The 22,945-nt window shown below is 41.7% G+C and overlaps 1 protein-coding gene across 1 annotated transcript in view; it reads left to right on the plus strand.

Moving 5' to 3' along the window:
• Nucleotides 1-19,083, plus strand: part of KIF18A (kinesin family member 18A) — a 66,960-nt gene extending 47,877 nt beyond the window's left edge. The window contains exons 12-15 of the mRNA XM_042459579.1: nucleotides 7,758-8,241; nucleotides 11,511-11,615; nucleotides 13,239-13,348; nucleotides 16,996-19,083. Coding sequence (XP_042315513.1) covers nucleotides 7,758-8,241; nucleotides 11,511-11,615; nucleotides 13,239-13,348; nucleotides 16,996-17,111 — 815 coding nt within the window. The 3' untranslated portion in view covers nucleotides 17,112-19,083. The remainder of the gene's footprint in view (nucleotides 1-7,757; nucleotides 8,242-11,510; nucleotides 11,616-13,238; nucleotides 13,349-16,995) is intronic.
• Nucleotides 19,084-22,945: the final 3,862 nt, after the last annotated feature.

A 22,945-nucleotide genomic window follows, 5' to 3' on the forward strand; every position in this document is an offset into this window, starting at 1 on the left:
ACTTCTTTAACATAAAATTTGGTACCTGAGGCAGAAGTAACATGGAAAGAATAAGAAAAAGTTCTTATGTCATAAAAGAGAGAGCGGTTCAACAAGTTCTTTGGCATTGTTTTCCTTTGCTTCAGCCTTTAGATCCTGGCTGCTGCCAGTGTCCCTTGAATCCAGGCCCCTACCTACACAAGAGGTCTAAATGATAAGAGAGGGGAATAACTTAATGATTTCTTATAAGATGGAAGAAGACTAGAAAGATACTGGAATAAGCCATATCTACTTTCCATGGTAACCTTTGTCTCCTTTTCCCATTCTTTTACTTGTTCTGTCCCTGGGTAGGAAATATGACTCCATCTCCCATCATTACTTCCTATTGGCTAGGATGGCTAGGGCTGCAGTCTTAACAAATTGGGGTGAGGCACACAATCCCTTCCTCTATCCTGTCCCTTGCTGTCCTTGACCCTTTCACTATGTAGATCAGCAGTTATTACAATGGCTCCTTTGTCTATCTGCTCAGCTGGTTTTAATTATGGTGTATGAACTGATACTGTTACCAACAGCAGAGCTATACATTGACAAATTATTATTTTAGTACAGTACCCAATTTCCTTCTTTCTCTCTGCTGTTGCAATTTATTTGCCTCAAACCATATTGTAAAATTATCAGACACCTGAGCTACTATGTTGTGTACCAGTAACAACATGCAATCCTTGGAGAAGGCAACTTCTGACACACTCTACAAACAATAGGAATTTTGGGGTCAGTTTTTCAGGCTGTGTTCTGGAAGTTTATTCCTGATGTTTCATCAGCAGCTGTGGCTGGCATCTTCAGAGAATGCTGGAATGGAAGAGAGCAGGGTATATATATGTATAGTGCCAGAGCCCTCCCTCCACGGCCAGCTGTCATCATTCAGCCTGGAGGGAGTGAGGGGGCAGGTCCAACACCATCGGGACCGCCCTGAAGAGGCAGAGCCCTCCCTCCACGGCCAACTGTCATCATCCAGCCTGGAGGGAGTGAGGGGGTGGGTAGGGGCTAATTTTGTATTGCAATTTTTACTGTACACCGCTATGATCATTGCGGAATAGCGGTCTATAAATAAAAATTATTATTATTATTATTATTATTATTATACTGTTGGTTGAGAGGAGGTGATTTGCATGTTAATCTCTGTATTGTTCTGTTGTTGAATGGGCAAGGCCTTGGGGTGTCCATTTAATTAATGATCCATTGTCTGCTGAACCCCCCCCCCTCCCCTTGACCCTGGGTGGTTTTCATTTCCACTTCCTGGGTCTTGATTTTGGTGTTTTTTGAGACTGGTAGCCAAACTTTGTTTACTTTTAAGGGTTTCTTCTTTCCAGTTGAAGTTGTCCAGATGTTTGTGGATTTCAATAGCTTCCCTGTGCATTATGACCTGATAGTTGTTGGCATGGTCCAGAATTTCGGTGTTTTCAAATAGCATTTTATATCTCGGATGTTTTATAACATGTTCTGCTATTGCTGATTTTTCTGGTTGACCCGCTCTGCAGTGTCCCTCGTGTACCTTGATTCGTGTTTGAACTCTGTGTTTGGTGGTCCCTATGTAGACTTGTCCGCAGCTGCACAGTATGCAGTAAACTCCTGCAGCTGTGAGAGGGTCTCTCTTGTCCTTCACTGAGTGCAGCATTTGCTGGATTTTCTTGGTTTGTCTGTAGATCATTTGGATGCTGTGTTTCCTCACCAGTTTCTCTATTCTGTCTGTGACTCCTTTGTATGGTAAAAATACCTTCCCTTTGGGTGGTTGTTTGTCTTCAGTCCTCTGGGTTTTTCTGGGTCTGGCAGCCCTTCTGATATTTGAACTGGAGTAACCATTAGCCTGTAGAGCCCAGTCTAGGTGCTTCGACTCATCTTCCAGGAAGTGGGGTTCACAGAACTTTTTGTGCTGTCTACCAGTGTTTTTACTGTGCTTCTTTTTTTGTCCTGGGTGATGGTTGGAGTTCTTGTGTAGGTAACTGTCAGTGTATGTAGGTTTTCTGTGTACTGTGTGGCTTAAACGTTGGATGACCAGGACATCCAAGAATGGTAATGTTCCTTCCTTTTCTGTTTTCATCATGAATTGGATGTTTCGGTGGATGTTGTTCAGATGGTTCAGAAACACGGTAGCCATGGGAAGCCCCTGAGCCCTGTGATAGCAAACTTTTACATAGAACACTTTGAAAAGCAAGCCCTGGAAACAGCACCAAAAAAGCCCACAACATGGTTCTGATGTGTGGATTTGGAGCCTTAGAGAAGATCTTACAGATTAACACTTAAATCACTTACTCTCAACTAAGGGTCACACAGTATATATATACGCCACTCACTGTCATGCCAGCATCCTCTGAAGATGCCAGCCACATATACTGGCGAAACATCAGGAATAAACTTCCAGAACACATCCACATGGCCTGAAAAATCCACAGAAAACTATGGATGCTGGCCATGGAAGCCTTCAATAGGGAAGTGTTCCAGAGACTGAAAAATATTGTTGACAACCAGTTTTTGTGCTTGATATTGATGTATTGCTGTTAGAGTTAATATCTCTATACTTATCTCTTTTTAGAAAATGTCATGGTGGCATATATGTTCCATTTCCATTTTATAAAGTGATGGATGGGTACAGAGAGCCCTTCGCTTCATCTACCACTTGTTCAGGGGAAAGTAGGATAGGAAGGTGGAATATAAATGTATTAGATCAGTGATGGCGAACCTATGGCATGCGTGCCAGAAGTGGCACTCAGAGCCCTCTCTGTGGGCACCCATGCTGTCGCCCTAGCACAGAGTTTGCCAGAGTTTCTTACTAGAAAGCCAGAGGGACGTGGCACTTTGCAATAAATAAGTGGGGTCTGGGTTGCAGTTTGGGCACTCAGTCTGTAAAATGTTAACCATCGTATTAGATAATAAGTGAGAGTCATGACTAAATAGAGTTTTGAACCTGATGAGAGAGCAACAAGATGACCAGTGTATGACATCAGCTTTGATAATTCTCTGTGTGCATTGCAACAGGCAGTGGAGCCTGGTGAATCGATTCAGAATTGTGGATAGTCTTGAAAGATAACCCTTGGAAGAGCTATCCTAGTGGCTGAACCTACTTTGGGGGTAAGGTTCAGCATGGATAGCTTCTTTGAATTCATACTTTTAAGAGCCCTGGTGGCGCAGTGGTTAAATGTCTGTACTGCAACCACTCACACATAAACCACAAGGTTGTGAGTTCAATACCAGCCATGGGCTCAGGGTCAACTCAGTCTGGCATCCTTCCGTAGGTCATTAAAATGAATATCCAGCTTGTTGGGGGCAATTACCTTACACATTGTAAACCGCTTAGGAAGTGTTTAAGTGCACTGATAAGCAGTATGGAAATGTACTTGCTAATGCTATTGCTACTTGCTATACTGGAACCTAGAATGGATTCACTGCCCACTGGCATCAAAGCACATTGGTACTGCTGAGCTCTACTGGGTAGCAATAGCATTTATACTTCTGTACCACTTCATAGTGAACTCAAAATTCTAGGCAGCTTACAATTTATATACTGATTGCCCCCATCATGCTGGGTACTCATTTTACTGACCTACGAAAGGATGGAAGGCTGAGTCAACCTTGGATCAAACTCACAACTTTGTGGCTGCAGTACTGGCATTTAACCACTGCACCACCAGGGCTCCCAGGGTAGGGAGATAACTCTTCTGATGGGGTCTGTGAAACAGAGTTTGGTGCTTTCTCTTTTACTCAGATCTTGCATGTTTAAAGTACATGTAATTCCATGGTCATGGGTGGTTTACTTCAGCATCTACTAGCATTTAAAAAGAAATGTCCCCAGGGAGGAGATACTTGCCTTTCATTGGGGATTAGGAGTAATCCCTGGGCAAAAAGGCTGATGTCTTTATGCCCTCCACTGGTTCTGTCTGTCTCGGTATACAGTCTCTCCTATACCTTCCCGTACACATACCTTTTTTCTCTTCCCCACACTGCATGCTAAACCCAAGTGGAATTTAGGGACCTGTAGAGCCACAGCAGTTTAAAACAAGTGTAGGAATTAATATTTTTCATTGATTCCTTTGAGGGTTAAAGCATTTCCCAGAGAACAGACTGCTTAAAAAAGAGCTTGGAGTGGTGGGATCCTTCTGACTTTTTCCATCAGTGTTCACTGAGAGTATTAGACTGATATCATTCTTAAACAAGAGCAGGCAGTGTGGGCCATGGGCTACGAGACACTCCTATATCTATTTTATTTTATGCTACTCTGCCCTGTCACACTGGGAAAATTTAAATTTTAAAAAATGTGCTGCTAAAAGTTGGCAACAGACTGTTAAATGCAAGAATACAGTGCAACTGAATAGCATAGTCAATTATCTTGTCAATTGCCAGTCTAAATGCAAACTGTGCAGTGCATTTGACAAGTGCAGTCAATTGCTTTGTCTTGCTTTTGTGAACCTTGCAAAGCATTTCCCCATAATTTGGAACAGGAAGCCTTTCATTTGGTGCTTGTGCTGGCACTGCCACTGTATGTACTATTCAGTGAATCTAAAATTCATGGTTTCCCAAGTTGATTTCAAATTAAATATTATTCCATAATGAAATAAAATCTCACTCTAATTCCTCCTAACATAAATAAAATTAATTAATGTTAATATTAACATTATTTATTGAATTGTAATTAATGCAATATTTAATATACTGAGAATAAATTGATCTTTTCAAATAACAGTTTATTAATTAACAGTTTACTCGAATAGGCATAAATCTTGGTCGAGACTCGATATGTTTTGGATTTCTGAACATTTGGAAACAAAAATCAATAAGGTCAAAATTTGTCCCAAGGTGTGGTCCGACCATAACCCGGTGATTTTGGAATTAGAATTTGGTTCTAGAGAGCATTATTGGTGGCGCAGTGGTTAAATGCCTGTACTGCAGCCATTCACTCAAGACCACAAGGTTGCGAGTTCAAGACCAGCAAAAGGGCCCAAGCTCGACTCAGGCTTACATCCTTCCGAGGTTGCTAAAATGAGTACCCAGACTGTTGGGGGCAAATTAGCTTACTTGCTAATTAGCTTACTTGCTGTTCACCGCTATGATCTTTGGAATAGCGGTATATAAATAAAACATATTATTATTATTATTATTATTAAATTTAAATATCCTGAGAGATGATAAAATTAGATCTGATGTTAGTAGTCAAATCGTAAATTATTTTAAGGAAAATTCCAATAAGGGTTCCCCGATGCATATAGTATGGGATGCATCCAAAGCGGTGATCAGGGGTTGTTTAATTCAAAAGTCCTGTGAATTGGCAAGGAGTAAGAAAGAAAAGTTGAATAAACTGTCGGAAGAGTTAGGGAAATGGGAGAAAATCTTGAAAGGGGATACAAAGAATAAGGAAGCGATCACTGAAATTAAATATCTACAGAAACAGATCTCAATCCTGTTAGTGGAAGAGATGGAAAAAAAGATTTATTAAAATTTTAATTCTTAGTGATTGTGGTTGGATTTCCTCCCCTAATGCTGAAAATGCATTTATAATCAAATTAATATACAGTACAGTGGTCCTTTCCACATTTGCTGGGGTTAGGAATGAAGGACCCCTGTGAATGTGGGAAAACCACAAATAAAAAAAACTTCTTTTTACCTGAGAGAATACCTCTCTAGGAATCTCCACGTCCTCCAGTGCAACTCTGCTCAACATTTGCTAGATGTTAATCATAGAATCATGCTGGAGGACCTACAAATACCTATAGGAGTGTTTTCTCTGGGAAGTTCTAGGTTCTCCAGCACAACTCTATGGTCAGCTTCTGGCAGAGTTGTGCGGAGGACCTAGGAATTCCTAGAGAGAACATAGTAATCAAAACTGCAAAAGTCAAATCCGCAATTATGGAGGGGTGACTGAATTTAAATGTTTATTTTTATCAGATTTATTTTAATTTATATTAGTTATACTAATGACAACATTCTGTGTTGTACTATTTACCCTTGATCTACACCCCTATTCAGATATGTGGCCCTCAAGCAGTAGGCCAACTAGAAATACTGTAGTGCCCTTGAACCTGTTCCAAAATGCAAGAACTCCATGGTAGTCAATGTGTAAATTAGAGTTATATCTCACTTTTGTGATGGGCCTTTGTCTTAGATATTACTTCATATGGTTTGGCCCCATTACCCCCTGTCTGCTAACCCTTCTGCCTGAATATCTCTCCATGAGTGTCCCTGGTGAGCAATGAAGCCTGGTCCCCTAGTTTGTGTTTACTTTGGTTATCTGTCACGGCTGTAACTGGGGGTGGGGTGAGGGTGGAGGTGGAATAAAACTTACTTCCTTACCTTACTCTTTACCTTTTTTTTATCTCATAGCTGCCACTTTCTGGACATATGGGGGCCTGTGGGTTAAAATTTGGAGGAATGAGGTCTGGGTGAAGTTTGTTGATTTCATTAGGGGTCTGCCACTTCATGTCCTTTAATTCAGATCTTGGAGACTATTTCTTGCCTCCCTGTTGGTGTTACGATGCATCTCATTTCCCCAAGAGAATAGATGTACATTTCACCTTCCCTAGAAAGATTCTTCTTCCTCTTTCTCCTCAAAAGAAACCCTATGGTAGTGAGTAGCTCCTGGTTCAGTCATCACCTAAGGCCAGAAGAAGCTAACTACAGTGGGCCTTTGGTATCCGTTGGGGTTTGGTCCCAGAACCCCTTGTGGATACCAAAATCTGTGGATGCTTAAATCCCATTAAATACAATGGCATAGTAAAATGTTGTCCCTAATATAAAATGGCAAAATCAAGGTTTGTCTTTTGGAATTTATGTGTGTGTGTTCATATACATATATATATTAATATTTTCAAATTGTGGATAAAGAATCCATGGATACGGAGGGCCGACTGCATCCTTTGTCAGTATCAACAACACTCCAAGAGCTATAGAAAGTTTTAACTTCACTAAGTCTGCAGTAAGGTTTCTTCAGCTATGCTTCCTTATACAGTGGATAAGGCTGGACTTAAGGAGTTTATCATTTTAAAGCAGGTGCAGCCCTCCAGATAGCAGTAGCATTTACAGTGCACCCTTGCTTTACGCGGGGAATCCAAATAGCGCGTATGCTCGAGCCACATTGAAAATAATGAGGCTCATGTATGATGTGTGGTGCAGGCGTGCGTGCACATCATTAAAACTTCCGTCTTACTTTCAGCTTATGCTGAAATCCGTGTAAAAGCCACCTGCGTATGATGCAGGCGGCACTATACCATTTATCAGTGAACACAGCACTCTCCAGGCGGTTTACATTGCCAGTTGCCCCCAGCAAGATGGGTACTCATTGTACCAACCTACAAAAGGATGGAAGGCTGAGTCAGTTTTGGAGCCCTGGGATCCAGAAGTTAGCAGTCTTCCACTTTCTTTATCCTAAGGCATTCTAGTACTTGTGTGTGGGGGGGTGGTGGAATTTAGGGACTGCAAAGCATGAACATCTGGAGGGCCGCACTCCATTAGGAAAACATAAGGGTAAGTAGTTTAGTCAGTTTAAAATTATTTCACAAACCATAAAAGGTGATAATTATTGTTGGAGGGCAAGGTCACCTGTCCTCAGGATCATGCCTCAAGGAGGCATGATTGCAAGACCATGTATCTTAATAGAGCCAGAATTCTAGGTAGCTGCATATGAATGTACATATAAAGTCTTTTCTATTACTATCTTTGCAATTTGGTAGATGTTTTCAATTTTAAATAGCTGAAGTTTAGCACAATTAATGAAGCAGATTTTCCTCTCTTAGGTACACCCTCAGACATCTCATCAGACAAAATCAAGCTACGTGTACAACACAAGATAGAAGATGGAGTACCTCCTAACAAAAGAACGAGGCGGAAACTGATGGAATCTCCTCTGACAGAGCAAACTCCAAACCGTTCCAGTCAGCTGAGCCCTAATCACCTGGGGGACTCTATCAGCAAAGCACTCCATCCCATTGTATATACACCTGAGGCCTGTAGGAACCCTGTCAAGAATTTGTATACAAAAACTGTAGTAAAGTCAGCACTGCATATCACAAGCCTTCAAGAAACAAACAGCTGTACTGAACAAGGGCAAGAACCATTAAAACAAGACAGCCCCAGGGACATTACGCACCACAAGACTTCTGAGAGCCACTTAAACACAACGGTTACTCTTTATGAAAGTAATGACAATAGTACAGATTACCCTTCAGACGTATCCAGAAACAACTCACAGCCAAGTAACAGTAGCAGTGTTTTACAAAGGTATTGTTGGGGGCAGGGATCTTCTTTCCTTTCTTTTTACTTTTACCTTTTCCTCCCCCCCCCCTTTTTTTTTGGGGGGGGGCTGTTTTAGTAATGCTGCTGCTTTTCTATTTCTTTTTACACAGTTAGCATTGCCTTAGTTCACAATCTGGTGTGTGATGGAAACTTCAGCTGTATCTGCTCTGTAGAAATAATGTAGTTTGGTACTGCTTTAACTACCTTGGTTCAGTGCTATGGATTCTGGGATTTGCAGTTCTGTGAAACATTTAGTCTTCTCTGTCAAGAGGTCTGGTGCCACAACAAACTACAGATCCAAGGATTCTAAAGTATTGAGCCGTGGCAGGTAAAGTGATGTCAAACTCCATTATTTCTGCAGTGCAGATGCAGCCTTCATAATGAAACAAGACTATAAAGTAGCTTTCCCCAACTGAGCACCCCCCCAGATGTATTGGAGGAAAACTCCCACCCACCCCTGGCTAGCATGCTGGGGTCTTGGAAGTTGTAGTCCAGCACATGCAGAGGGCACTCAATGGGTATGCAGTCTGACATGATAAACTGTGGAGACCTGTTGAAGAGATCATGTTGCCTTCTCTGCAGTGAGTTTTTTTTTTTTTTTTTCTCCTTTGTGAGCTGGAGCTCATGGGCCTAAACATGACAATACAAGAAAAAGGAGGAGAGGGGAAAAGGAAATATTTCAAGTATAGGAAACTTCAACTCCAACGATGTTTACTGGAGCTGCTGGTTGTAGTGTGAGCTATGTGGTAGGCAGGTTTTGCAGAACCACTGAACTATTCAGTTCAGCGATAGCCCCAAAGAGAAAATAAGTGGTGTTTACCTCTCACCAGAATTCTCTTCTGATGCTCCCCCAAAGTAACTCAGGATAATTGGGAAAGCCTCCAGAGCCCTGGTGGCACAGTGGTTAAATGCCTGTACTGCAGCCATTCACTCAAAACCACAAGGTTGCGAGTTCAAGACCAGCAAAAGGGCCCAAGCTCGACTCAGGCTTGCATCCTTCCGAGGTCGCTAAAATGAGTACCCAGACTGTTGGGGGCAAATTAGCTTACTTGCTAATTAGCTTACTTGCTGTTCACCTCTATGATCTTTGGAATAGTGGTACAGTGGTACCCCGGGTTACGAAAATAATCCGTTCCGCGGCGCCCTTCGTAACCCGAAATCTTTCGCAACCCGAAAAAGCCATAGGCGCTAGCGCTGGAAGCCGCGATTTCGTGCGAAAAAGCGCCGAAAAGCACCAAAAAATTTTTTCATAAGCCGAAAAAAAAAACGTAACCCGGAACAGTTTTTTCCTATAGAATTTTTTCGTATCCCGGAAATTTCGTAACGCGGTGCTTTCGTATCCCGGGGTACCACTGTACTGTATATAAATAAAACAAAAACAAAAATGGATGGGGGTGGAGAAAAAATCCTTACTGTTTGAAGCAGATATTCCATAATGTTGAAAGTTTTGCACACTGTTCGGCATCTCTGAAAGATACATCTTCAGACTTCACAAGTGGATAACAAAACAGAAAACAAGGTTCAGTGTCTGTAACTGTTTAAAATCGTAACCACACATATTCTGGTTGTTGGATGGCTGAATGAAAATTTGTGTATGCTGACTTTGAAAATGGCATAAATGTCTTAAAATGGTGACTCTGGCTGGATACAGACCACCCCTTTGGGGTGGCCTGCAGGCGCCGCAATCCTCGCCGGATCAGGGCCTGAGTAATCACAGCGGCAGCCCCAGATGCCCCAATCCGCCACTTTTCCAGGCCTCGGGGAAGCGGCAAAACACCACTTCTCCCCAGCCTGGAAAGGGGTGTCCTTGGGGCTTCATGCCTCAGGACACCCCAGGGAGCTGCTGCCGGGAGAGACCCCTGGCTTCATTCCCGCAGCCGTTTTGTGGCTGCGGGAACGAGGCACTCCCCAGGAAGGAGCTCCGTTTCAGAGCTCCTTCCAGCGCCACTGAAAGGGCACCACAAGCGCCCTGCAGCGGCATGAGCACGTCACGCCCATGCCACACCGTTTGGCTGCGTCGCGGTTGTGACGTCATAATGACGGTGCCCATGTATACAGGGCGCTGCCATTATGGCACGGCAGGTACGTGGTAGGGTTGCGGGGCGTATGTAAAGGATGCCCTGAGGCAACCCTAGCACATCATGACGGCGCCCCATAGGGCCCATCTGTAAAGCACCTCTGTCTCCAAAAATATTGTAGCATCATCAGAAGTTCAGAGAAGGAACCAAAAAAAACAGGAGGGGGGGGGGGGGGGGGGTTCCCTCCTCCACTACAGAAAAAGCTTCGTTTGTGTTTGTGTGTGTGTGTTCGTGTATTTAAAAGTCAAAGCACATGTTTAAACTTATGCTTGAAGTGAGCAGAGCCTGAGACTCTGATACAAAAGGGTGGATATATATTTTATAAATAATGCTGTACCAGAAATGTTCAGATGTTGGATTTTTTCCATGGAAAATTTTCCCCACTACATATATTCATTTGTCTGTCTACCCATAGTTGTCTGGGCTGTTGCATTATAATCAATCCTTTAGTAAAACAGAATGTTCTACTAGTTATACTGAATTATTTTTTTTCGTAGATTGAAATTGAACAGATAAGTAGTTCAGAGAGTGAGTGTATGAAGTAGATACTACAGTTATACCTAAACAAACAAAAGATAAACTGTTGATATAAAATAAAAAATTTATCAGGTATGGATCCTAAAAAATAATGTTCTTTCAAATACAGTCATCCCTCGGATTTGCGGGGGATCCGTTCTGGGACACCTTGCGGATTCGAAATTCCATGAACATTGAAGTCCCTCCCACATACTCCTTTTCATCCCCTGCCTCCCCTCCCTCCTTACCGTCTTCTTCTCCCCCCCCCCCAGCCTAGCTTTGCCTCAGGGCTGGAGGGGCCTTCCCTCAGTCTGGCAGGGGCTGTAATCCACGCCTGTCCGTCCACCATGGAAGTTTGCCTGCCTGGCATTCACATGCTCCCCCCTCCGCCACACCCAATGAGTGCCCACCTGCTTCACTTCTCGTTCCTGTCGCCCTATGATTGGCTCAGCTGAGCCAGCTCCAGGGCAATGGGGATGATATGGGAAGCAAGCGGGGGCGGGGGGGCTGCTTCCCATCTCATCCCTGTCACCCTGACACTGGGAAGCAGGAAGGCAAGATAAAGAGAGTTGCTCAGAATGTATCATCTTGGTTTCAAGAGAACTGTGGTGCCACTACATCTATCTTTTAGTTGTTCATTCATTCATTCATTCATTGCAGACTTGGCCTTCCTTCACTGTTAAATAGACAACCAGGCCCCATACACGAGAAGCCATCTTATATGGCAATGACATCTGCTGCAGAGAGGAAAAGGAAAATGTTAAGGTATGAAATATTGCATGGTAGTATTTTAAAGTTCTTGTTTTATTTTTATTTGTTCATTTATTTTATTTATATCCTGCCATTCTCCTGGTACAGGTCTCAGGGAAGCTTACAATGAATTAAAGCAAAAATACAGCTGAGACCTATTTGAAGTGAAAGTTTTAAAAAATATTAAATTAACAATTCTATGGGAAACTAACTTTAAGCAGTTTTAAAACTCATTAAAGGGCAATTAAAAGGATACTTCTCAGATTTTTGTCTTTTCTAATGGTACCCTGGGGAATTTCTTTCGTTCAATTTGATGGCATGTTGGTATAGCTTATTCCTTTAGAGATGTGCACAGAATAAGGTTACAAATTAGCTTTTGCAAAATGTGTATTTGCACAAATGTTTGTTTTATGTTTGGAGAGCTTGTCTCCATCCTCACTGGTTGTAGGATGAGGAAGAAGGTAAGCTGCTACCATTGCTTTGCACAGCACCTGCCTGCCTGTCTGCCGCATCTGCCTCAGCCACACTCCTTTGGGCACAGCTTTCTCTGATTCATGCTTCTCAACAGAGAAAGGTGCAGGGGGCCTGACTGTGCAATGCCATGTGCCTCTCTTGGTGGTGGGCTCTGCACTCTCACATGTAAGGACAAAAGGAAAGGAGTCTGGCCACTTGGATACTGCTCCTTTTGAGGGACACCTTGGGAGAGAGTGGTGTCTGCCACAAAGAGAAATGCATGCCCCCTCTCCAGGTCTTTCTTATCCAAAAAGCATAAACAAGAAGAAGAAGAGATGAGGGAAAGAAGGCTGGTCAGCCAGCCACTCAGTCACTGCTCCCCTTTCATCTGGTCACCTTGGGATCAGCAACTGAGCAGCCAGCTGGCCTTCCTTCCTTGGTGCCCACCACCAAGAGAGCTGCCTGGCTTCATGCTGGGGGCCCTGTACTTCTCTTGACAGAGGAAGGAGTATCTCCTTCTTCAATCAAAAAGCACAAATCAGAGGCTGTAGAGAGCCAAGTGTGGCTGAGGCAGACATTGCTGCACAAAGTCAAGGTGGTGGTGGCAAGGTGGCAGCCCGTCATGGGCCAGGATGGAGAAGGGTGTGCATGGGGAATCAGGGTGGTGGCATTGTTTTCCTCCCTCACTGCCTCACATCAGGAAAAGGCAAGGAAGAGCCCTAATTGGTGGCAGAAACCATGGATCTTGCTTGAGCGAAACCACAGGTACCAGTCCCACAGATACAAAGGTCATACTTTACTCCCCTTCTCTTTCTGCTTTTGCTTAGTTGTACCATATCATGTTGTTTCAAACCAGAATTATGATTCACATCAGGTATGGTTGGCTAAATAGGCCAAAGTTGAAGCTTGTTTGTTGGAAACTGTAGTAATTTTTTAAGATTTAACAGATGATTTATCTAGACAACACAGAAAACTACAGGCAAGTGAATGCTTAAGCAAACCCTTTCAAACACCAGAAAAGAAGGGGAAGGGGAACACAATAAGTCCAAGCCTTGCTGTATTGTTCCTGCTTGTTCATGTAGTACTAAACTGATTTTGAACAAACGTTATGTTGTGAGAATTCAGATGAAGCCTTATGGTTTAAAACTGTTATGCTGTGAACTTTGTTTCATCTTCTTTTCTCAGTTCCTCATTGAGCATTGGGTTAAAACACCACCAAGGTCCTACAGCTGCAAAACGTATTAGACAAGATGTCATGTTAAGTAACAAACCTCTAAGAGTACCTAAAGACACAGGTAAGTGTCCAATCAACCATTTTTAGTAATTATTTCCAAAGATGTGGCTCCATCAAGAAGTCCAAGATTACAGGCTGACTTTTTCAGTTTGTTGTTCTCTGTGGTCTTCTGCTGTGTTAATTCACACAGTCAAATTGACTGATATATTGTACCTACCTAATTAGTAAAATATAGGGTGCTTCTGCTTGACCTGCAAGAACCAGTTCACATAACGGAAAGGGGAAAAGTCAGTGAGCTCAGAAGTGAAAGACAGATTCCATGCTAAGGGTCATTAGGAAAGGGAGTCAGAAATAAAACTGCAGCTATCTTACTCATAATGCCTTTTTACATCCTTGGGACATTATGTACAGTTGTGGTTGTTATCAGAAAGAATAAAACAGTTCTGACAAAGGAGAAGGATGTTAAACAGGCCTTTGGTCTAATTTATGCTCTTGCATATTCATCCTTACATCAGAGCAATGAGATCTTCATAAACAGGTCCTTCTTTAGCTGTTACACCCTCTGGGACTGATGATATCTAACCCAATATAGTTTTGAAACTGGTTATGTGAACTGGTTGGCAGTAAAGACCTGGTTCTTTTAACTGTCTTCCAGCAAAATTAATGTGCTACTTACATTGTTCATCTAGTGAGAATGTTGTATGTAATTTTTTTCTCATGAGGTGTTTTATCAGTACTCCACACAATGCTGCCCTCATGTTAATTATTTGTAGTAAATGTTAGGTAATAAAGGATACCAGCATCAGTTACTGTAATTGTATTGTTAAAGAACCATGCAGTTGAATGCCTAATGTTGAAGCTGCAGCACACTAGACATGCTTAGAATCTCAAAAAGCTTAAAATATTCTAAGACACATACTTAGGCCTGTCATTATTATGGTAACAGTGCTGCTGCTGCTGCTGCTTCTATTTTTTTCCTTTTTCTTCTTCTTCTATTCATATCCCAGCTCCCCCACCCCCAAAATAAGTAAAACAACACTCTATTAAAATTAAATTTCTTAGGATAGAATAGCTTTCACTTGTCAATAAAAGAACAACAAGGAGAGAGATAGCCTAGCTTCCCAGATGGCCCTCTCCTGCGTTCCCACCAGATGTGCTTGTGAAGTTGGTGGAATGTCATGACAAGGGCCTCCCTCAAAAATTTTAGAGCACAGACAAGGTCCTATAGAGACATATGGTCCTAAAGGTTGTTTAGACCATATAGATATAACCTACAGTTTGAATTGCACACAAAGGCAGACTGATATCCAGGGGAGCTGGAAATCAAGAGTTGTATGTTTCCTGTAGCCAGCTACAGTTAACAATCTGTCTGAAGCTCTTTGATATAACTGAAGGTTCTGAGCATTTTTCAAAAGAAGAACCACATAGAGCACATTACAATAATCCCATCAAGAATGTACCGTACAAAAATAAAAGGTTTGATAGGTCTGTACACCAGCTGCTTATCCTTTCACATATGAAGTTTGTGACCCATGAGGTAGCATGGGAACACACTACTTCCCTGTGAAAACAGCTCTACCAATGCCCAGTTTGTTTCTGAGCACAGTTCAAAGTGCTGGTTATGATCGATAAAGCCCTACATGGCCTAGAATCATAGAGTTGAAAGAGACCACAAGCGCCATCCAGTCCAACCCCCTGCCATGCAGGAACTCTCGATCAAAGCATACCGACAGATGGCCATCCAGCCTCAGTTTAAAGACCTCCAAGGAGGGAGATGCCACCACTCTCCGAAGAAGTGTGTTCCACGGTTGAACAGCCCTTACTGTTAGGAAATTCCTCCTAATGTTGTGCTGGAATGCTAAGCTGGCCTAGGTCCAGGCTGTTTTGCATCTCTGTATGCACTTGCTTGAGCTCTGATATCATCAGGAGATAACCTTCTCTCAATTCCACCACCTTCACAAGCACAAGAGAGGGCCTTCTCAGTGGCTACTCCACCCATACACTGGAACTCCCCAAGGAGGCCAGAACAGACGCCTGCCTGTTGTCCTTCTGTTGATAGGCAAAACCCCTTTTTATTCCAACAGGCTTTTAATACAGAAAGATTTTTAAAAGTGGGATAGGGGTTGGTATATTGTTTTAAACTGCACTGTTTTTAATAGCTTTCTAATGTTTTAATTACATTTTATTCTTTTAAGTAGAGATTTGAAGTGTTTTAACACTGTAATTAGTTTTAATTCTATTTTATTATTCATTTTTTGTATGTTTATAACTCTGCTGCTCTTTTAAACTGTGAGATACCTTGAGTCTCAATTTTCGGAGAAAGGCCGGGTACTGATTTGTTCATGAAACAAAGTTTGTTTAAACTGAATCATCAGAAAACAAAGGTGTTACTATCTGAGCCACTCATGTGGACAGTTTTGAATTTTTGAGTATTTCAGATTTTGGAATTCCAGATGGAGGATACTCAACCTGTAGTGGATTTCCAAAGTCTTAGTTGTAACTTCTTTAACAAATAATTTATTTGTATCCTACCTGATTGAAGGTTGGGCCTTTGAAGGCAAGGAAATACATTAGCATTAATTAGCAGAGTCTTCCCAAGGTCAACTTGCTTGTATGTGGTCCAAGAACTTAAAACAGTTTGGTATAATCTTTGCAGTATGGTGACAGAAGACAGTGTGGTTGACAATTCATGGCATGAGTCATAATGTGAACATGAATGGAGCCAAGACTCTTACGAGAAATTCTGCATGTTCATAGGGAGGAAGACAGGAAGTTCTGATCTGGCAAGACATAGGTAGGAACATAGGAAGTTGTATTCCACCAAATCAGATGACTAAGCCAAAGTAACCCAGAATGGTCAAAGCTGAATGGCAACAGTTTTCCAGGATTTCAGGCAGGATTCTTCCCTAGCCAAGCCTTATTTGGGGCTGCAGGGAATTGAACCTGGGACCTTCTCCTTACAAAACATGTGCTGTACCACTGAGCCATGACCTATTCAGTGAAAACTCTTTATGCTAGAAACTGAATTAGCATAACAAGTATTAGTGGCAGCAGAGCACGCATTTCTGTTTATGTATTACAGAGGATTTTTATGACAAGTCAGTCAATTTTCAACAAATAACCATTTTCTGAGATTCTGTATTATTTATATTTTTATTTATTTATTTAAATGCTTATTAGTCATGCATAGCTTTCTGAGCAGCATACAGAGTAACAGATTTAAGAATCTAATAAATATTTATTTTGGCAGAACCAAAGAGGCTGTCTCCAGTCACCACGCACCATATTTCAAATAGAGGAAAAGCATCAGTGACAGCCATTCAGACCAGGTTCTGATAGAAAAAGATTCCTTCCATGTTCTCTGCCCCCAAGTCATCCAGAGTTGTGTATGTTAGCACTACAATCCTGTTAATAACTACTCAAGCATTGGTGCAATTGAGTTCAATTGGATTTATTGTTAGGTAACTGTATATAGGCAAGGTTTTAGCCCAAAACTAATCCACAGAATGGTGTTTGGAAAGACTGGTAGCTCCTCAAAAATATTCATGGTATGCTTCATAAAGCTAATATCAGTTAACAATTGGCCTGCTGTTTTTTGTGCTAACTGAATGTATATCCCATCTTTCTCCCAAAATGAGATTCAATGTGGTGGTGTCTCTGTTTCTGTCTTTTTTCTTTTTATAACATGGTTTATTTGTTGTTTCACAGGAATTAGAACAAGAAGCTGGAAGCAACACAATGCACTAAGAAGGCCTGTCAAAAGTAATTTCAAAGAAAATGTAGCTGTAGACATAAAACCAGGGGCATCAAAAACTGCATTTTGAATGGCTCATTTCAGTTGAAATTAAACATTACTCTGTACAGATTTAATTTATTAACAAGGGGGTAAGACATGGACTTACCACTTTTCCTTTGTCTGTTTCCCCCTTATCTGGGTGGTACTCCTTGGGATAACATATTGCACTAAAATGCTGCTTGAGAAAGCATGTAAAATAAAACTAACCATTTTAATATACAAACAGTTTGGACAACATGTCTGGACTTATGGTTCACTAGCTATTCTTACATATTTGGAAACCTTATTAAACATAACAAATATCACATTAAATTCTCTTCCTGTCAGTATATTTCAGCAAAATATCTCATAATAAGCATGATGTTGAAGGGCTAAATACATTGCTTGACTAGAAATATCCTATTGAATCCATGGGAAATATGCGTTGACTTATCAAGTTCCCACTGATTCATGGGTTGTATTATGTGGGGTTATGGGTTGGGATTTATTAATAATAATAATTTGTCCCAAAAGGTTTAGGTTCCACTATAGAAGATGAAGGCATCCTTGTATTTTTCCTTTTAACAAGTGAGCAACTTCTTATATGTGTTTTCGGAATGCATGCTGACCTGTTATTGCTGGGGTTGGGAAAAGCCCAATCTGTAAACTGCTCTTCAAAGAGGAGATCATAGCCATCTATTTCATGTTCTGTTAAATTGGTTTGACTAGGATTCCTATTGATCCATCTTTCCTTTTTCAGTTTTTAAAAAATCTATTTCTGTTCATTTCTATTCTGTAACCTTGTTTCATGTCTTTTTGTTCATTTTAATTATTCTTATCACACACAGAATGTGCAAGATAAGATAAAGTGTTTTTAAAGAGTAAAATGGTAGCTAGTGTTTAGTTTCCAACCTTTTACTTGACTTCCTGAGCAACTTGAATGGAAAATATATCATTTAGCATTATTCTTTGTACTAGTCCCTCTAGGTCTCTCTCTCTCTCTCTCTCTCTGTCTGTGTGTGTGTGTGTGTGTTGGAGAGAGAGAGAGAGAGAGATTAATGATTCTAATTGTAAATAAAGCCTTAATAACCTAAACACATTTACTGCCATCCACCTGTATCTTCATCTTTCTGACTCCTAGAATTACTATGCTTTAATATTCATTTGGTATCACACTTTGGATATTAAAAATTCTTGCCTCTAATATAGACATGCAAGTCCTAGAGAGAAGGTAAGATTTCTCCCATCAGTTAAAGTTGGTCAAGGGAATGTATGCTTTCTTCTCCCATTCATTTTTGTGTTAGGATAGCCTAATTCAGCTTTATTCCAAGTTAACTAATAAATCTGATGCATAGCCTGTTCATTATACTTCAGTAGAACAGGAGAGGCAAAACTGCTTAAAAGTTAGTAGTCCTTAAGGGAGGCCATTTATTGATGCAGAAAGTTCTCATCTGTTTGACGCTTTAGAAAGTCAAAGAAAACAGAAATATGCTTGCTTAATGACTCTTTTAGGGACTCTGGATCATCCTGAGGAGAGCATTCTGTAACCAGGGCAGACCTTCTCATTACAGTCTGTTGCACCTCAAAGGTTTGGACAAAACAAAGAGTCAGGCTTATGTGGAAATATATAGTATTTCAGGCACGCAGGTCCTAAAGTCATACAAGCCTTTAAAGAAATACACCAGCAATCAGAACTTAGTCCAGAGATGGACCCAGAGCTAATGGAGTTATTTAAGCAGTGATGAGATGTGAACTCAACACCTACTTCAACAGTATCATTGCAACATTAATATTGTTCTGAGATTCTTCAAAGGCAGCTCCATGTTACATGCATTGCAGTAGTCTGAAGGATATGGATCATGGATAAGAGTGTAGGCTATCTCTCTTCAGATAGAGTTGTCGTTCATCAACCAGTGAAAGGCAGTCGGAGCCATATCAGGCCCTGATCATATTGCTAGATCAAAGCACAGCAAATCTATTTCAAGGACAGAGCAACCCCATTCAAAACCAACACCAACATCCTCCATTGTTGTTGTTACTTCCTTCAAGTGGTTTCTGACTCATGGCGCCCCTGAGGTGAACCTATCACAGGGTGGTTTTTTTGGCAAGATTTGTTCAGAGAGGGGTTTGCCTTTACCTTCCTTTGAGGCTGAGAGAGTGATTTGCCCAAGGTCATCCAGTAGGTTTCCATGGGCAAGTAGGGATTCAAACCCCAATTGTAGTGCTTTCAAATCACTACACTACTCTGACTCTAACTTCCCTGTATTTCTGTTTTCTAGAGTGGACTTTATTCATATTCATGCAAAATATTATGCAGCCCCAAACTGCATTGTCTTAATGACATTCTGGTGAAAGAGATGGGTGTCCACTGTATATCAATAGCAACCAATTTCAAATCTCACATTCATCTCAAAATTTCCTGTCGATTGAGATGGGCAGCTGTCCCCCTGGCCTCTCAGAAGGCCCTGTCTCCTCTTTGACCTGTAACATTACCTTTAACTTTTGTGGTATTAAAGGCAACATTTTTTAGTAAATGAAATATGTGGTAATGTTACTATTTTTCACATAATGCAGTAATTTCAAAAGTGGGTGATAATTGCCATCCCTGGGAGTGGTGGAAAAATCCAGGGGGCTTAGTCAGGAAAAATGGGGCAATGGGGTTTTTAAGAGGACATCAGAACTAAGTAAGCGTTGTTTTTTTACAAAGGCAACATGGTAAAATTTAAGTTGCAAACTCCTGAGTGGGGACAGCTATGGGTCCCACATGGCCTCCCCTAAAGGGCTCCAGAAAATGTAATCTTGGCCTAAGTAAGAGAACAGGGATTTCACCACCATGGTGTGTAGGGATGGAAGGAGTGGCACCATTTTACCCCTCTGCCTCAGGCATCAAAATGCTTTGGGACAGGCCAGCTAGGTTGCTGCTGCCTTTGCCCAGCATGGGACCGAACTCAGCCCTTTGGTCGTGGGCAGAAAAAAAATCCACAAGTGCTCCCCACAGCTGCTCAAGTCTCTTCAGCCCGAGGTGGCAAAAAAACTATTCCTATCGGGGGGGGGGGTCTCTCTTTCAGCCAACCCATTGTGCCGATGTTGGTTCTTGTATTGAAATCTCAGGGCTGGTGTTTCTGATGGGCCCTTCTGAGCCTCTCTGAATTATAGCCTATATCTGACAATGACCTTTTAGTTTGCTGTGCACACCTGGGTGAGCTGTACAAAGATAGATTCCAGGATTTTGTTTGTTTAACATACCAGAGTGAGTGATCAATCCATTGCTAGATACCAGCAATGAGGAAACAGGAGTGGTGGATGAAGAACTGATTTCACTCCAAAATGACATTGGGTTGAAGTCAAATTTCAACAAATCACATTTTTAATTACAACAAACATTTTCTGCATGCTAATCTGAACTGTGGAACAAAGCCCAGATATAATTTATTGCCTTCACGACATCATATTTAGTAGAGGCTACAGCACAGTCTCTCAGCTTCTTTCCAAAAATTACTGAATGTGGGGATCTAAAACTACTTAGTGTCTCCCAGCCTGATGTTGAAAAACTAATATCCCTGCACTAAGCATATCCATCCCATTAAAACTATGAAGACAGTGTTTTACAGATGAGACATAATTAATTTTCAAACTGATAAAAAAATTAAATGGTTTTACAAAGTTAAGTGTTATTTGTGAATTACTTTTATTTGTGAAAGTTATATAGGAGCTTGACAGACCAGCATTATACTCTGGTATGGAGGCATGGTGTATGCATGCCAACTGCCCTGGCTCCACCCCACGCTGACCAGATGGCAGGTGGCGTCATGCTGCATCCTTGGTGCAGTGTTTATATGCATTGCACTGAAGAGGCGAAAAGCTATGACGGCGGCTAGAGTGCCCTTTCTGCGGCACAAAAAGGAACCGCTTTTTGTGCCATGGAAAGGCAGATTGAGGCTGCTGCCCCAATCCAGTGAGGGAAGAAGCGGCACAGAGCCGCTGCCCCCCCCCCTTGGGGCAGTCTGTTGAGTCCCACAGTTTCTTTAAAATAACTTTCGAAGGTTTGGTTAAGTAGCAAGGAGAGCAAGATCCTAAAGTGTAAATGCCAAGTCAGAAACCACCATCCCCCAGTACCACTTTCTGGGATCAGTGAACCACAGCAAGATAATGTCTGTAGTATCCAGTGAAAAACCATACTGAATAATATCTATATCTCCAAAGAGGTCTATGAAGCTCAATAAAGTCACATTCTACTGGCATAAGTCAGCCATCGGAATATCCAAGGCAAAATAACTATGACATAGGTCAGGGATGGGCAATTTGTAACTTTCCAGATATGTTTAGACTGCAACTACAATATCTCACCATTCACTATATTCTGTCAAGGCCTGGAGGGAGTTGTATGCCAAAACTGCTGTATACAAGATTGCATCATCAGTCTTGTCCAAGAGATCATGGACTTGCATAACAACTGCCACTGGGACCATTATGTGGGCAATGAAATATTACCAAGTGGACAAAAATTACATAGGTCTAAAGAGGGCTTTTCAGAAGCCATCTCAGATGCCTCCCTCTGTGTCTTTAAGGATGCATCTACCAGTTCCTTGGTCCAGCCAGCCAACTCTTCCCTATTTGGATTTTTTGCTCAAGTTAGCCAACAAAGACAAGTATTAAACATGGGTGAAGGCAGCACAAGCCTTAGACATGGCAGGCATTTATTCAACAAAACAATATTATTAGACAGCTCTGGCTATACATCTAGACAGAAATAACTAAATGGACATCTATTTATTTGGAACTCCAGTCATGCTTCTAGATTTCATGGAGTACCTATGTACACACATGCTCCCCCTGCCAAGTACAAGGCGATGAGTGGAGTGTGGCAGGCAAGGTGACCTCTGAGATAACAGCCTCAGCTGATAACATAGCTGAGGGATATAGTCTCGCCAGGTAAAAAAAGGGTAAATAAGGTCATGGTTTTAAGTTGCATTTATTGGGGTCAATGCTGCAGAAGAATAACAGACTAAAGAAACAATTGGCCTGTGAAATGACCAGTTAGGGTGGTGTGCTAAAGCTTCAAGATGCTTCCAAGAAAAAAAATTTAAGTCAGGATACCATGAAGCAATAAAGAGAACAAAAGGGGGCAACGGACAGAGGGGTCCTTGTCCCACTTAGGAGAAGCTGTTTGAGACTGGACAAAGGTGTCCAGACTCATAGCTCCCCTCTATAAACATCCAGTACTCTGAATCCCATCAGTTTGTGAGTACATTAGAAAAATGTGTATCTAGGCATGGTAGGGAAATTACATTCTTTTTAAACCTTGGCTGAATATGAGCTAGACTGTTATAACTTTGTAACTTTACATACATGTCTGAAGGGGCTGCACTTCATGTAAGAGACACTATTTTGCTAATGTAGAGTACTGTTTAGAACAGGGGTAGGCAACCTTTTCAAGCCGGGGGCCGGGTTGCTGTCCCTCAGACAACTGGGGGGCCGAAGCCAAAAAATAAATAATTAAATAATTTAAAAAAATTAAATCTATAAATAAACCAGGGCAAATGTAGGACAAAATTTTCAAATGGAAGACACTTTTTTTAAAAAAAATGGAGGACACGCGAAAAAATTTGCTGACTTTTTAAAAAATGTTAATATAAATGCATGTTTCTGAGGCTTCTATAGACAGTTGCCCCCCCAAAGGACCTGGCGGCAATCGGCGGCAGGACTAGGCTGGGGCCGGTCCCAAGGCCTTGCCGGGCCGCATCTGGCCCGCGGGCCACAGGTTGCCTACCCCTGGTTTAGAAGAAAGCTTCCTTTACAGACATCCTCTCTTCCACACATTTTCCTGTTCCTGGTCTCATTCTCTGCAGGGGTTGGGGGAGGGAAAGTGCAAAGTCAGAGGTG

The sequence above is a fragment of the Sceloporus undulatus genome, chromosome 1 (genome assembly GCF_019175285.1).
Source record: "Sceloporus undulatus isolate JIND9_A2432 ecotype Alabama chromosome 1, SceUnd_v1.1, whole genome shotgun sequence".
Taxonomy (NCBI): Eukaryota; Metazoa; Chordata; class Lepidosauria; order Squamata; family Phrynosomatidae; genus Sceloporus; species Sceloporus undulatus.